The sequence below is a fragment of the Thalassophryne amazonica genome, chromosome 7 (assembly GCF_902500255.1).
Source record: "Thalassophryne amazonica chromosome 7, fThaAma1.1, whole genome shotgun sequence".
Lineage (NCBI taxonomy): Eukaryota > Metazoa > Chordata > Actinopteri > Batrachoidiformes > Batrachoididae > Thalassophryne > Thalassophryne amazonica.
Window position 1 is genome coordinate 58,604,627 of NC_047109.1, and position 15,780 is coordinate 58,620,406.

General features: G+C 40.4%; 1 protein-coding gene across 2 annotated transcripts in view; it reads left to right on the forward strand.

The window, feature by feature from the left end:
- The window catches only part of LOC117514002 (antigen peptide transporter 1-like), a 37,111-nt gene extending 24,029 nt beyond the window's left edge, over positions 1-13,082 (forward strand). For both annotated transcript variants that reach the window (XM_034174285.1, XM_034174287.1), the window contains exons 11-13: positions 11,239-11,398; positions 11,670-11,806; positions 11,896-13,082. In XM_034174285.1, coding sequence (XP_034030176.1) covers positions 11,239-11,398; positions 11,670-11,806; positions 11,896-12,126 — 528 coding nt within the window. In that variant the 3' untranslated portion in view covers positions 12,127-13,082. The remainder of the gene's footprint in view (positions 1-11,238; positions 11,399-11,669; positions 11,807-11,895) is intronic.
- The last annotated feature ends 2,698 nt before the right edge of the window (positions 13,083-15,780 follow it).

Sequence of the window (15,780 nt, forward strand, 5' to 3'; positions counted from 1 at the left end):
GCCCGCAAACTCCATTTTTCATGAAAAACCTCTGGCTGTTATGGCAAAATAATTATGAGCTGTACATTGAGCATATGGTGAATTCCTACTCAATTCAGATATGGATGACTCATTCCAATAATGGCTTACTTATCATTGAAGTATCAGTTAAAGGTGCAGTAAGTGATTGTTCTTAGACATGTAAAATGTGTGACAGCCTTTGCCCTTTAGAAGGACATGGTTTCTTTTTGATGGTCTAACTTTTAAGATAACTATAAGATAACTGATACGATACGATAAGATAACTGGGTTATTTTTAGTCAGGTTTTTGCAATCATTTTAGTTTTGAATGATTGTTGATGGATGTTTTGTGTCATATAGTCCATGGGCCAAACAGTTTTTTGGTACCACTTAAGGTTATGAAACAACACTTAGAATTCAGCCTCACCATACCCTGGCCAAAACAAAAATGTTTGGTGGCCATTCTGGGTGCTAGCTATAGCCACATAGGGGTCAGTGAAGAATTAAATGGGAGTCAAAATTGAAAAATGCTCCAATCATATTGAAAAATATACCTCATTATTTTACTGATCATAAAGATTGGACTGTCTATGACTGAATGTTATGGGGTAAAAATAGCAAAGGTCAATTTAAATTCACACTGGTGTCAAAAGATAAAACTGCTCCAGTTGTGGTAACAACAATTTCAATTTCTTTTCAATTTTTTATCAATTTATATAGCACCAAATCACAACAGAGTTGCCTCAAGGCGCTTCACACAAGTAATGCTACAGACATATATTACAGAACAATTCACAAAATGAATATACAGGAAATGTTGTTGGTGCACAGGACAGGAGGGTCTCTAACACAAATACCACACCCATCTCTGGATGGAGCTGCACCTTAAATGGAGGGAAAAAAAACAGAATCAGACATCAGAAAGACAAGAAATACAGTATAATTTGTCAGCATTAAACAACAAGAAAAACAGGAAATACTAAGGTGATCGCCGGCCACTAGCCCTAAGCTTCACTAAAAGACCCAGAATTTCAATAAAGTTGAGGCAGTGGCAGTCCGTGAAGATAATTTTATTAATTACACAGATGTATAATAAAACAAATGGTGACTGGTTTATAACACAATTATGACAGAGTTTGAGGGGGAGAAAGCGAGGAAGTGCAGCAGCAGCCGGTATTTTTTTGTTTTTTGTTCACATGCATGCAAAGGTGACGCAATCATGTCTAGTGTAATTTTGAGCACTGAGTTTAAACTATCCACAAGACTCTCTACTGATTGGGTATTTTCCAAAAGTGACGCTAAGACATCAGGCAGTCTCGCTTCAAATTCAGTCTTAGGTGAGGAGTTGATGCATCACCATAGTGATACATAAGGTTGTTGTTCCACTAAACACAGCAGCGAAACTGTAAAATTAATAAGTGAGTGATCAGAGAACGCTGATGTAAGAGACATGATGTCAATAGTCATGACAGCAATACCACGTGCAAGAACCAAATCCAGGGTATTTCCACTAATGTCTGTCGAATCCTGAATGCGTTGCCGAAATCCTAATGCATCCACAATTTCCATAAATGATTTGCAGAGGGGATCAGAAGGCTTATTTATATGAATGTTAAAGACACCAATGATCAGAATGTTATCTGCACTAGTTGACAAGTTAGAAATGAACACACCAAATTCATCTAAGAATTCAGAATATGGGCCAGGAGGCCTATATACATTGACAAAGTAATAAGGCTGATTTTTATTCTTCTGACCGTGGCAATGCGTAAAATCCTGAGTAGAACGGAGAATCAGATGCTGAAACGAGTTATATTTGTGACCCCCAACAGCTAATAAGCTAAACCTAGATTTATAAATAAGAGCAACACCCCCGCCTTGCTTCACATCACGAGGGACATGACTAAATGTATATGCTGGTGGGCAGGCCTCATTTAAGGGGATGACAGCTGTAGGTTTAAGCCAGGTTTCACATAACCCAGTCATATCTAAGTGATGATCAATAATTAGATCATTAATCAACAATGATTTTGAGCATAGTGATCTTATGTTAATGAGACCCAGACTAAGGACCTCAGTGGGGTTGACAGTTGAACTGTTTGGGTTTAGCGGTGGTTCCAGAGTAGCATACAATAGTGTTCAGAATAATAGTGCTATGTGACTAAAAAGATTAATCCAGGTTTTGAGTATGTTTCTTATTGTTACATGGGAATCAAGGTACCAGTAGATTCAGTAGATTGTCACAAATCCAACAAGACCAAGCATTCATGATATGCACACTCTTAAGGCTATGAAATTGGGCTATTAGTAAAAAAAAAAAAAAAAAGTAGAAAAGGGGGTATTCACAATAATACAACCCCTGGCAAAAATTATGGAATCACCGGCCTCGGAGGATGTTCATTCTGTTGTTTAATTTTGTAGAAAAAAAAAGCAGATCACAGACATGACACAAAACTAAAGTCATTTCAAATGGCAACTTTCTGGCTTTAAGAAACACTATAAGAGATCAAGAAAAAAAAGATTGTGGCAGTCAGTAACGGTTACTTTTTTAGACCAAGCAGAGGAAAAAAATATGGACTCACTCAATTCTGAGGAATAAATTCTGGAATCACCCTGTAAATTTCCATCCCCAAAACTAACACCTGCATCAAATCACATCTGCTCGTTGACATTGACCCTATGTCATGAAATTGACCCTATGTGTCTTTTTGCAAGGAATGTTTTCACAGTTTTTGCTCTATGGCAAGATGCATTATTTTTTCATCATCCTCAAACATCAGAAAAGTGTCCAAAATATCAACATAAACTTGTGCATTTATTGATGATGTAATGACAGCCATCTCCCCAGTGCCTTTACCTGACATGCAGCCCCATATCATCAATGACTGTGGAAATTTACATGTTCTCTTCAGGCAGTCATCTTTATAAATCTCATTGGAACGGCACCAAACAAAAGTTCCAGTATCATCACCTTGCCCAATGCAGATTCGAGATTCATCACTGAATATGACTTTCATCCAGTCATCCACAGTCCACGATTGCTTTTCTTTAGCCCATTGTAACCTTGTTTTTTTTCTGTTTAGGTGTTAATGATGGCTTTCGTTTAGCTTTTCTGTATGTAAATCCCATTTCCTTTAGGCGGTTTCTTACAGTTCGGTCACAGACGTTGACTCCAGTTTCCTCCCATTCGTTCCTCATTTGTTTTGTTGTGCATTTTCGATTTTTGAGACATATTGCTTTAAGTTGTCTGTCTTGACGCTTTGATGTCTTCCTTGGTCTACCAGTATGTTTGCCTTTAACAACCTTCCCATGTTGTTTGTATTTGGTCCAGAGTTTAGACACAGCTGACTGTGAACAACCAACATCTTTTGCAACATTGCGTGATGATTTACCCTCTTTTAAGAGTTTGATAATCCTCTCCTTTGTTTCAATTGACATCTCTCGTGTTGGAGCCATGATTCATGTCAGTCCACTTGGTGCAACAGCTCTCCAAGGTGTGATCACTCCTTTTTAGATGCAGACTAACAAGCAGATGTGATTTGATGCAGGTGTTAGTTTTGGGGATGAAAATTTACAGGGTGATTCCATAATTTATTCCTCAGAATTGAGTGAGTCCATATTTTTTTCCTCTACTTGGTCTAAAAAAGTAACCGTTACTGACTGCCACAGTCTTTTTTTTCTTGATTTCTTATAGTGTTTCTTAAAGCCAGAAAGTTGCCATTTGAAATGACTTTAGTTTTGTGTCATGTCTGTGATCTGCTTTTTTTCTACAAAATTAAACAACTGAATGAACATCCTCCGAGGCCGGTGATTCCATAATTTTTGCCAGGGGTTGTAGTAGCATCTTCTGTTGACGCTACAGACTCAAAACTATTATGTTCAAACTGCTTTTTTAGCAATCCTTTGAATCACTAAACTAGTATTTAGTTATATAACCACAGTTTTTCATGATTTCTTCACATCTGCGAGGCATTTTGTTGGTTTGGAACCAAGATTTTGCTCATTTACTAGTGTGCTTGGGGTCATTGTCTTGTTGAAACACCCATTTCAAGGGCATGTCCTCTTCAGCATAAGGCAACATGACCTCTTCAAGTATTTTGACATATCCAAACTGATCCATGATACCTGGTATGCGATATATTGGCCCAACACCATAGTAGGAGAAACATGCCCATATCATGATGCTTGCACCACCATGCTTCACTGTCTTCACTGTGAACTGTGGCTTAAATTCGGAGTTTGGGGGTTGTCTCACAAGCTGGCTGTGGCCCTTGGACCCAAAAAGAAGAATTTTACTCTCATCAGTCCACAAAATATACCTCCATTTCTCTTTAGGCCAGTTGATGCATTCTTTGGCAAATTGTAACCTCTTCTGCACGTCTTTTATTTAACAGAGGGACTTTACGGGGATTCTTGCAAATAAATTAGCTTCACACAGGCGTCTTCTGTCACAGCACTTACAGGTAACTCCAGACTGTCTTTGATCATCCTGGAGCTGATCAATGGGTGAGCCTTTGCCATTCTGGTTATTATTTTATCCATTTTGATGGTTGTTTTCAATTTTCTTCCACGCATCTGTTTTTTTTTTTTTGTTTTTTTTTTTGCCATTTCAAAGCATTGGAGTTCATTGTAAATGAACAGCCTATAATTTTTTGCACCTGCTTATAAGTTTTCCCCTCTCCAATCATCTTTTTAATCAAACTACGCTGTTCTTCTGAACAATGTCTTGAATGTCCCATTTTCCTCAGGCTTTCAAAGAGAAAAGCATGTTCAACAGGTGCTGGCTTCATCCTTAAATAGGGGACACCTGATTCACACCTGTTTGTTCCACAAAATTGACGAACACCCTGACTGAATGCCACACTAATATTATTGTGAACGCCCCCTTTTCTACTTTTTTTTTTTACTAATAGCCCAATTTCATAGCCTTAAGAGTGTGCATATCATGAATGCTTGGTCTTGTTGGATTTATGAGAATCTACTGAATCTGCTGGTACCTTGTTTCCCATGTAACAATAAGAAATATACTCAAAACCTGGATTAATCTTTTTAGTCACATAGTACTATTATTCTGAACACTACTGTATATAAAATGCCTACAAGTAGGCTTAGGTTTGAGACATTCCATGCATGTTGTAGGTAGCAGACACGAAATCTTTGATATTACTGGAACAACCATTGGGCCATCCTCAATTTCAACATCATCCAATGTAGTAATGGGTATTAGGTTTGCATAGCATATCAATCAATTCAATCAATTTTATTTATATAGCGCCAAATCACAACAAACAGTTGCCCCAAGGCGCTTTATATTGTAAGGCAAGGCCATACAATAATTACGTAAAAACCCCAACGGTCAAAACGACCCCCTGTGAGCAAGCACTTGGTGACAGTGGGAAGGAAAAACTCCCTTTTAACAGGAAGAAACCTCCAGCAGAACCAGGCTCAGGGAGGGGCAGTCTTCTGCTGGGACTGGTTGGGGCTGAGGGAGAGAACCAGGAAAAAGACATGCTGTGGAGGGGAGCAGAGATCAATCACTAATGATTAAATGCAGAGTGGTGCATACAGAGCAAAAAGAGAAAGAAACACTCAGTGCATCATGGGAACCCCCCAGCAGTCTAAGTCTATAGCAGCATAACTAAGGGATGGTTCAGGGTCACCTGATCCAGCCCTAACTATAAGCTTTAGCAAAAAGGAAAGTTTTAAGCCTAATCTTAAAAGTAGAGAGGGTGTCTGTCTCCCTGATCTGAATTGGGAGCTGGTTCCACAGGAGAGGAGCCTGAAAGCTGAAGGCTCTGCCTCCCATTCTACTCTTACAAACCCTAGGAACTACAAGTAAGCCTGCAGTCTGAGAGTGAAGCGCTCTATTGGGATGATATGGTACTATGAGGTCCCTAAGATAAGATGGGACCTGATTATTCAAAACCTTATAAGTAAGAAGAATTTTAAATTCTGTTCTAGAATTAACAGGAAGCCAATGAAGAGAGGCCAATATGGGTGAGATATGCTCTCTCCTCCTAGTTCCCGTTAGTACTCTAGCTGCAGCATTTTGAATTAACTGAAGGCTTTTCAGGGAACTTTTAGGACAACCTGATAATAATGAATTACAATAGTCCAGCCTAGAGGAAATAAATGCATGAATTAGTTTTTCAGCATCACTCTGAGACAAGACCTTTCTAATTTTAGAGATATTGCATAAATGCAAAAAAGCAGTCCTACATATTTGTTTAATATGCGCTTTGAATGACATATCCTGATCAAAAATGACTCCAAGATTTCTCACAGTATTACTAGAGGTCAGGGTAATGCCATCCAGAGTAAGGATCTGGTTAGACACCATGTTTCTAAAATTTGTGGGGCCAAGTACAATAACTTCAGTTTTATCTGAGTTTAAAAGCAGGAAATGAGATCCATGTCTTTATGTCTGTAAGACAATCCTGCAGTTTAGCTAATTGGTGTGTGTCCTCTGGCTTCATGGATAGATAAAGCTGGGTATCATCTGCATAACAATGAAAATTTAAGCAATGCCGTCTAATAATACTGCCTAAGGGAAGCATGTATAAAGTGAATAAAACTGGTCCTAGCACAGAACCTTGTGGAACTCCATAATTAACCTTAGTCTGTGAAGAAGATTCCCCATTTACATGAACAAATTGTAATCTATTAGATAAATATGATTCAAACCACCGCAGTGCATTTAATACCTATGGCATGCTCTAATCTCTGTAATAAAATTTTATGGTCAACAGTATCAAAAGCAGCACTGAGGTCTAACAGAACAAGCACAGAGATGAGTCCACTGTCCGAGGCCATAAGAAGATCATTTGTAACCTTCACTAATGCTGTTTCTGTACTATGATGAATTCTAAAACCTGACTGAAACTCTTCAAATAGACCATTCCTCTGCAGATGATCAGTTAGCTGTTTTACAACTACCCTTTCAAGACTTTTTGAGAGAAAAGGAAGGTTGGAGATTGGCCTATAATTAGCTAAGATAGCTGGGTCAAGTGATGGCTTTTTAAGTAATGGTTTAATTAATGCCACCTTAAAAGCCTGTGGTACATAGCCAACTAATAAAGATAGATTGATCATATTTAAGATCGAAGCATTAAATATTGGTAGGGCTTCCTTGAGCAGCCTGGTAGGAATGGGGTCTAATAGACATGTTGATGGTTTGGATGAAGTAACTAATGAAAATAACTCAGACAGAACAATCGGAGAGAAAGAGTCTAACCAAATACCGGCATCACTGAAAGCAGCCTAAGATAACGATACGTCTTTGGGATGGTTATGGGTAATTTTTTCTCTAATAGTTAAAATTTTATTAGCAAAGAAAGTCATGAAGTCATTACTAGTTAAAGTTAAAGGAATACTCGGCTCAATAGAGCTCTGACTCTTTGTCAGCCTGGCTACAGTGCTGAAAAGAAACCTGGGGTTCTTATTTTCTTCAGTTAGTGATGAGTAGTAAGATGTCCTAGCTTTACGGAGGGCTTTTTTATAGAGCAACAGACTCTTTTTCCAGGCTAAGTGAAGATCTTCTAAATTAGTGAGACACCATTTCCTCTCTAACCTACGGGTTATCTGCTTTAAGCTGCGAGTTTGTGAGTTATACCACGGAGTCAGGCACTTCTGATTTAAAGCTCTCTTTTTCAGAGGAGCTACAGCATCCAAAGTTGTCTTCAATGAGGATGTAAAACTATTGACGAGATACTCTATCTCACTTACAGAGTTTAGGTAGCTACTCTGCACTGTGTTGGTATATGGCATTAGAGAACATAAAGAAGGAATCATATCCTTAAACCTAGTTACAGCGCTTTCTGAAAGACTTCTAGTGTAATGAAACTTATTCCCCACTGCTGGGTAGTCCATCAGAGTAAATGTAAATGTTATTAAGAAATGATCAGACAGAAGGGAGTTTTCAGGGAATACTGTTAAGTCTTCAATTTCCATACCATAAGTCAGAACAAGATCTAAGATATGATTAAAGTGGTGGGTGGACTCATTTACATTTTGAGCAAAGCCAGTTGAGTCTAATAATAGATTAAATGCAGTGTTGAGGCTGTCATTCTCAGCATCTGTGTGGATGTTAAAATTGCCCACTATAATTATCTTATCTGAGCTAAGCACTAAGTCAGACAAAAGGTCTGAAAATTCACAGAGAAACTCACAGTAACGACCAGGTGGACGATAGATAACAAATAAAACTGTTTTTTGGGACTTCCAGTTTGGATGGACAAGACTAAGAGTCAAGCTTTCAAATGAATTAAAGCTCTGTCTGGGTTTTTTGATTAATTAATAAGCTGGAATGGAAGATTGCTGCTAATCCTCCACCTCGGCCCGTGCTACGAGCATTCTGGCAGTTAGTGTGACTCGGGTGTTGACTCATTTAAACTAACATATTCACACATATTAACATATTACATGTGCTGTAACCAGGTTTCTGTAAGGCAGAATAAATCAATATGTTGATCAATTATTATATCATTTACTAACAGGGACTTAGAAGAGAGAGACCTAGTGTTTAATAGACCACATTTAACTGTTTTAGTCTGTGGTGCAGTTGAAGGTGCTATATTATTTTTTCTTTTTGAATTTTTATGCTTAAATAGATTTTTGCTGGTTATTGGTGGTCTGGGAGCAGGCACCGTCTCTACGGGGATGGAGTAATGAGGGGATGGCAGGGGGAGAGAAGCTACAGAGAGGTGTGTAAGACTACAACTCTGCTTCCTGGTCCCAACCCTGGATAGTCACGGTTTGGAGGATTTAAGAAAATTGGCCAGATTTCTAGAAATGAGAGCTGCTCCATCCAAAGTGGGATGGATGCCGTCTTTCCTAACAAGACCAGGTTTTCCCCAGAAGCTTTGCCAATTATCTATGAAGCCCACCTCATTTTTTGGACACCACTCAGACAGACAGCAATTCAAGGAGAACATGCGGCTAAACATGTCACTCCCGATCCGATTGGGGAGGGGCCCAGAGAAAACCACAGAGTCCGACATTGTTTTTGCAAAGTTACACACCGATTCAATGTTAATTTTACTGACCTCCGATTGGTGTAACCGGGTGTCATTACTGCCGACGTGAATTACAATCTTACCAAATTTACGCTTAGCCTTAGCCAGCAGTTTCAAATTTCCTTCAGTGTCGTCTGCTCTGGCCCCCGGAAGACAATTGACTATGGTTGCTGGTGTCGCTAACTTCACATTTATCAAAACAGAGTCGCCAATAACCAGAGTTTGATCCTCGGCGGGTGTGTCGTCGAGTGGGGAAAAACGGTTAGAAAGAACGGGTTGGCGGTGTACACGGGGCTTCTGTTTAGAACTACGCTTCCTCCTCACAGTCACCCAGTCGGCCTGCTTTCCCGGCTGCTCGGGATCTGCCAGAGGGAAACTAACGTCGGCCAAGCTACCTTGGTCCGCACCGACTGCAGGCGCCTGGCTAGCTGTAGAATTTTCCACGGTGCGGAGCCGAGTCTCCAATTCGCCCAGCCTGGCCTCCAAAGCTACGAATAAGCTACACTTATTACAAGTACCATTACTGCTAAAGGAGGCCGAGGAATAACTAAACATTTTACACCCAGAGCAGAAAAGTGCAGGAGAGACAGGAGAAGCCGCCATGCTAAATTGGCTAAGAGCTAGTAGCTGTGCTAAGCTAGCGGATTCCTAAAGACACACAAAGTGAATAATGTGTAAATAATTTAGAGGTGATTCAGCAGAGGGAGTGCTTTAGTTAAGGCATGTGAAGATTACACTGTGAAACAAATCGTTATCTAGGTCTGTGATTTTTATGGACACATCTATGGAAGCAGGCCACAGTCTCAACTTGTTGAATTTCCCTCCCTGGCAGATAAACTGCACTTTCACCATAGTGGATTTTCTGCACTAAAGTTCTCCGCTAAGCTAATGGATTCCACAGCTACATTTGTCATAAGCCTTGCAGGGTCTCTAATCACCTGCTCCATGGCCTGCTGTAAATTCCTAATGTTACCATCCCTGTCGAGCTCTATCTATGTTCGCCGACAAGATGGCGACTCCTTCCCCAGTAGGGTAGAGGCCGTCTGGCATCGGCAAGCCATGGCGAACCCAGAACAAAGGCTAGTTATCAATAAAGCTAAAGCCTTGCTGTCTACAAACTTGTGCCAGCCACCTATATGATGATGTCAGTCTGCTAAATGCCTCATCAGTACCCCGGGAGAGGAGGAGACCGATCGATGCCGACACATCTTTCTGGCAAGGTCACAAGTCCTCTCTATGTCCATTTTTGTGACCTCTGAGTGTTTCATCCTGACATCATTGGTGCTGACTTGAATATCTATGTGACTATATCGTATGTCGTGTTCTTTAGTCTGTCTTCCCTTCTGCAGCGTCAGCACCCTAAGATGGGATGCAGTGTCAGGAGCTCTGGCCCCAGGAATACTTTGCGGGTGATAGAATCCCCTTTCACTAAAGTCTGGTGTTTCGGCCTGGAGACAGGAGTGGAAGGCACTAGTGGGCTCAGAGAATTCATATCAGGAAAATCAAGGGGGAGAACCGATTCACAGTTCGCAGTGGCGAGTGTGATTGGTGTACCACAACTGTCTACCACCTCCGCCTAGCCACAGTCCAAAAGCCGTCCTCCACAGCCAGCATTTCTAGGTTGATGCTAATGGGCACACTGGCCGACCCAACACTAATCTCATCTGGAGTGCCCGTAACATCTAACTCCACTGAGCTAAGAAGCTGTTCTAAATTACGGACATGGCTCTCTAAGAGAGCCACCCTATCTTCCAACATCAAGTAGGATTTACAGGGGGTGTAAAGTCAGTAAAGTAGTGTACTTTGTGCACTAGGAAATTGAAGAGTATAGCCAAGCAAGCACGAGCTAACCAGTAATGAATAAGCTAACCACTCCTAAGGCTCACACAGGATTCAAACAGATGTAAATAAATGAATTAAAATTCACAGCAGTTACACTGAAAAAGTAAGCAGAAGTATTTGACTTGGAGGAAGAGTTTAAAAAAAACCTCCTCCGAATAAACCACTCCTAAGATTAACACAAGAGTAAAGCACTAAGCTGAAATTCACAACAGTTAACACTAAAACCCTCAAAATTCTAGGGTGTTAAAGCTTTTACACAAGACTGCATTTTAGTTACACCTTGTAATTTTGACTCTTTCGTTTCTTCTTCACTTCACACATGTAATTATAACAGTCAGTAATATACCTGCACTGATTTCTCTGTCATTGTCTTTGTTTTTAGATCGCTGTGGTGAGCCAGGATTGTGTGCTGTTTGCTCGTTCTGTGCGTGAGAACATCAAGTACGGTTATGAGAGCGCCTCTGATGAAGAAATGATCGAAGCGGCCAAACTGGCTAGCGCCCACGACTTCATCAGTGATCTGTCAAGTGGATACGACACAGGTCCGAGCCAGTCCTGCAGCACAGAGTACAGTGGATTCACAGGGATCCCACTGATGCCCAACAAAAAATAATTATTTAATTTCACTTTATGTTTTGGATGTTTGCAAAAAGAGAGAAGGCAATATTAGTCTTAGGAAAATGTTTTGTACGTCTGCATGACAGTTGCAAAATGACCATAAAATGTACATAAGTAAACACTGACGGTAATCTGTACAACACACTAGTTCATAGTGATGTACATGAACATTAAAACTGCTATTCTATTTGCTAGATGCTGGTGAGAAGGGAGGTCAGGTGTCTGGTGGCCAGAGGCAGCGCATTGCCATCGCCAGAGCTTTAATCAGACGTCCAAAAATCTTAATTCTGGACAACGCCACCAGTGACTTGGACAGTGAAAATGAATATCAGGTTGGAGATTATTGAATCTCTCTTAATTTACCTTGTGGTTCTCTGTTGTTTTTCTGTATGTAGTGACGGGTCATAATTGTACTCAACAGGTTTGCCAAACTTTGCTGAAGAATACCAGCACCATCACCATGCTGCTGATATCGAACAAGATGAGCGTTGTTGAGAAGGCCGACCATATAATCGTTCTCGGTGATGGGGTGGTGCAGGAGGAGGGCTCTCATGATGAGCTGCTGAAGAAAAATGGTCTTTATAGTGAAATGGTGAAAAAGCAGAACACAGGCTTCCACCGTCAAAAAGGAGACAATACTAATGTACAGTAACAATCAAATGTGGTGGTCACGCACAGGCCAGGGAAGAAGAAATCCCAGATTGGAAAAGACTCATTTTGAACGAGATTTTGTAATGAGATATTTTAAAGTGGCACTCTGCAGCTCTGGTTAGTTTTTCACTTTCCTGATTTTTATATTTTATTACGACCACAAAGGATGTAATAAAATCATTGGCATTTATTTATTTGTCTGCCAAATTTTCACCACACATTGGTGTTAGGCCTCGGAAGACTCCATTAAATTTCAGGGGTGATCTGGATTCTGGATCAGGATTTCACTTTGTAGACTTTGAAGGATTACATCAAAACTACTGCACAGATTTTTACAAAAATTTCACTATAAATAGGTGTTAGGTGATCGAAGACTCCACTAAATTTTGGAAGTAATCCGCGTCAACATCTGTTGGGAGTGACCTGGATCGATATGCAGGTTCTGCAGCAGAAAGATACAACATCACGATGTAAACCCAAAGTCAGGAAGACACTATGTTGTTTCAGCTTGTGAATTAAATATCAGATCTTGATCAGTTGGACCATTCCGAATTAGTATACAGTTATTGTGTTGTGTAGTCCGGATCCAGGTAAAGTCTGGGTCACAATGTCAGTCACATAGCTTTTATTTTGAGTTCTCATCAACCCTTGGCGGATGTCAGAAATCTCCAATTGCTTGTTTTTGGTTGCATTCTTCTCTACGGAGCTCCCCTTACAGGTCAGAGTACGTATGGCACAAAACTATGGTAAAAACTCACTGCTGGCCTGCCTTCTCCCCTCTTTCCCTGCTCTGCATGTTGTTTTCAGTGGAGCTGGTGAGTGCAATCTGTGGATGTGTTGAGAAAGCGACAATACACAGACATACACAGAGAACAGAGCGTTTATCTCAGTATACTTACAAGTGCAGCAAGAATCCCTTTTTTGTATGATTCTTTATCTTTCAGCTCTCACTATTCCGGGGGGCGTGCATCATGTGTGCAGATGAGATGAGTTTGTATCACTCAGATGAATTTGTATCAGTTTCTGTCAGTGTGTGCATAATGTTTGGAGTTGCCTTGACAACTTCAGACTGTAGGGGAGGGCAGAAATATAAGAGGTGCAGCTGAATGGTTCACCAAGGCCATAGAGATTCATCTGGAGGAAAACAATGGGGCGTTTTGACCTTCGGAGGCTGATTAAGCCTGCCGTGTTTAGGGTTAAGCAGAGAAACACTATTTACAGCTCATCTGACCGACCTAATCCAATTTATAAGTATTCCCTGTTCCGACATCTTCCTTTGCAAGGTGTACATTTGCTCCGAGATGTTTTCCAACTTGCGTCTGAGTTCAAGGGTTAATACAGTCAGAGACTGTACCACCTTGCCCAACTCATTAATCACAACAGACAGGTGAGGGGTCGTGGTTCTGGTTGCACCCGTCTTGTCAATTCTTTGGTAGGTCAGGGCAGCACATAAACCAATAAGCACTAGCCCTCCCACTATAAAACAAAATATAAATAAGTCTTTGATGTCCTCCACAGGGAGTGGTACCAAGCATGCAATGCTCCACTTCTCCCAGACGCTGAGAACATAGCCCGCAGGGTAGGTTCCATCTGGTTACGCAGGGTCTCCCAGCCCTGAATTGCTTGTTGAAAAAAATGGTGTCAATATCGTTCAGAGACCAGCTGATCAATTCCATGGTTAATCCAAATTATGGAATCACCGGCCTCGGAGGATGTTCATTCAGTTGTTTAATTTTGTAGAAAAAAAGCAGATCACAAACATGACACAAAACTAAAGTCATTTCAAATGGCAACTTTCTGGCTTTAAGAAACACTATAGGAAGAAATCAGGAAAAAAAAATTGTGGCAATCAGTAATGGTTACTTTTTTAGACCAAGCAGAGGGAAAAAAATATGGAATCACTCAATTCTGAGGAAGAATTATGGAATCATGAAAAACAAAACGCTCCAACACATCACTAGTATTTTGTTGCACCACCTCTGGCTTTTATAACAGCTTGCAGTCTCTGAGGCATGGACTTAATGAGTGACAAACAGTACTCATCAAGCTGGCTCCAACTTTCTCTGATTGCTGTTGCCAGATCAGCTTTGCAGGTTGGAGCCTTGTCATGGACCATTTTCTTCAACTTCCACCAAAGATTTTCAATTGGATTAAGATCCGGACTATTTGCAGGCCATGACATTGACCCTATGTGTCTTTTTGCAAGGAATGTTTTCACAGTTTTTGCTCTATGGCAAGATGCATTATCATCTTGAAAAACGATTTCATCATCCCCAAACATCCTTTCAATTGATGGGATAAGAAAAGTGTCCAAAATATCAACGTAAACTTGTGCATTTATTGATGATGTAATGACAGCCATCTCCCCAGTGCCTTTACCTGACATGCAGCCCCATATCATCAATGACTGTGGAAATTTACATGTTGTCTTCAGGCAGTCATCTTTATAAATCTCATTGGAACGGCACCAAACAAAAGTTCCAGCATCATCACCTTGTCCAATGCAGATTCGAGATTGATCACTGAATATGACTTTCATCCAGTCATCCACAGTCCACGATTGCTTTTTCTTAGCCCATTGTAACCTTGTTTTTTTCTGTTTAGGTGTTAATGATGGCTTTCGTTTAGCTTTTCTGTATGTAAATCTCATTTCCTTTAGGCGGTTTCTTACAGTTCGGTCACAGACGGTGACTCCAGTTTCCTCCCATTCGTTCCTCATTTGTTTTGTTGTGCATTTTTGATTTTTGAGACATATTGCTTTAAGTTTTCTCTCTTGATGCTTTGTCTTCCTTGGTCTACCAGTATGTTTGCCTTTAACAACCTTCCGATGTTGTTTGTATTTGGTCCAGAGTTTAGACACAGCTGACTGTGAACAACCAACATCTTTTGCAACATTGCGTGATGATTTACCCTCTTTTAAGAGTTTGATAATCCTCTCCTTTGTTTCAATTGACATCTCTCATGTTGAAGCCATGATTCATGTCAGTCCACTTGGTGCAACAGCTCTCCAAGGTGTGATCACTCCTTTTTAGATGCAGACTAATGAGCAGATCTGATTTGATGCAGGTGTTAGTTTTGGGGATGAAAATCTACAGAGTGATTCCATAATTTATTCCTCAGAATTGAGTGATTCCATATTTTTTTCCCCCTCTGCTTGGTCTAAAAAAGTAACTGTTACTGACTGCCACAATTGTTTTTTCCTGATTTCTTATAGTGTTTCTTAAAGCCAGAAAGTTGCCATTTGAAATTACTTTAGTTTTGTGTCATGTCTGTGATCTGCTTTTTTTTCTACAAAATTTAACAACTGAATGAACATCCTCCAAGGCCGGTGATTCCATAATTTTTGCCAGGGGTTGTAGTTTGAAGAATTCACAGTCCGGTGAAGGTTGGAGCAGGAGAGAGGAGGAGATGCGACTGCCCGCGCCGGAGTCCCAAGCTTATTTTAGGGATAACTATACAAGGTCTGTTAGAAAAGTATCCAACCTTTTTATTTTTTTCAAAAACCTGATGGATTTGAATCACTGGTGCTTGCATGAGCCAACCTTGAACCTTCGTGCGCATGCATGAGTTTTTTTCACGCCTGTCAGTTGTCATTTGCTTGTAAGCAGCCTTTGTGTGAGGAGGGGTGGAGTCTCGTCATTTTTTCTTTGCAAGG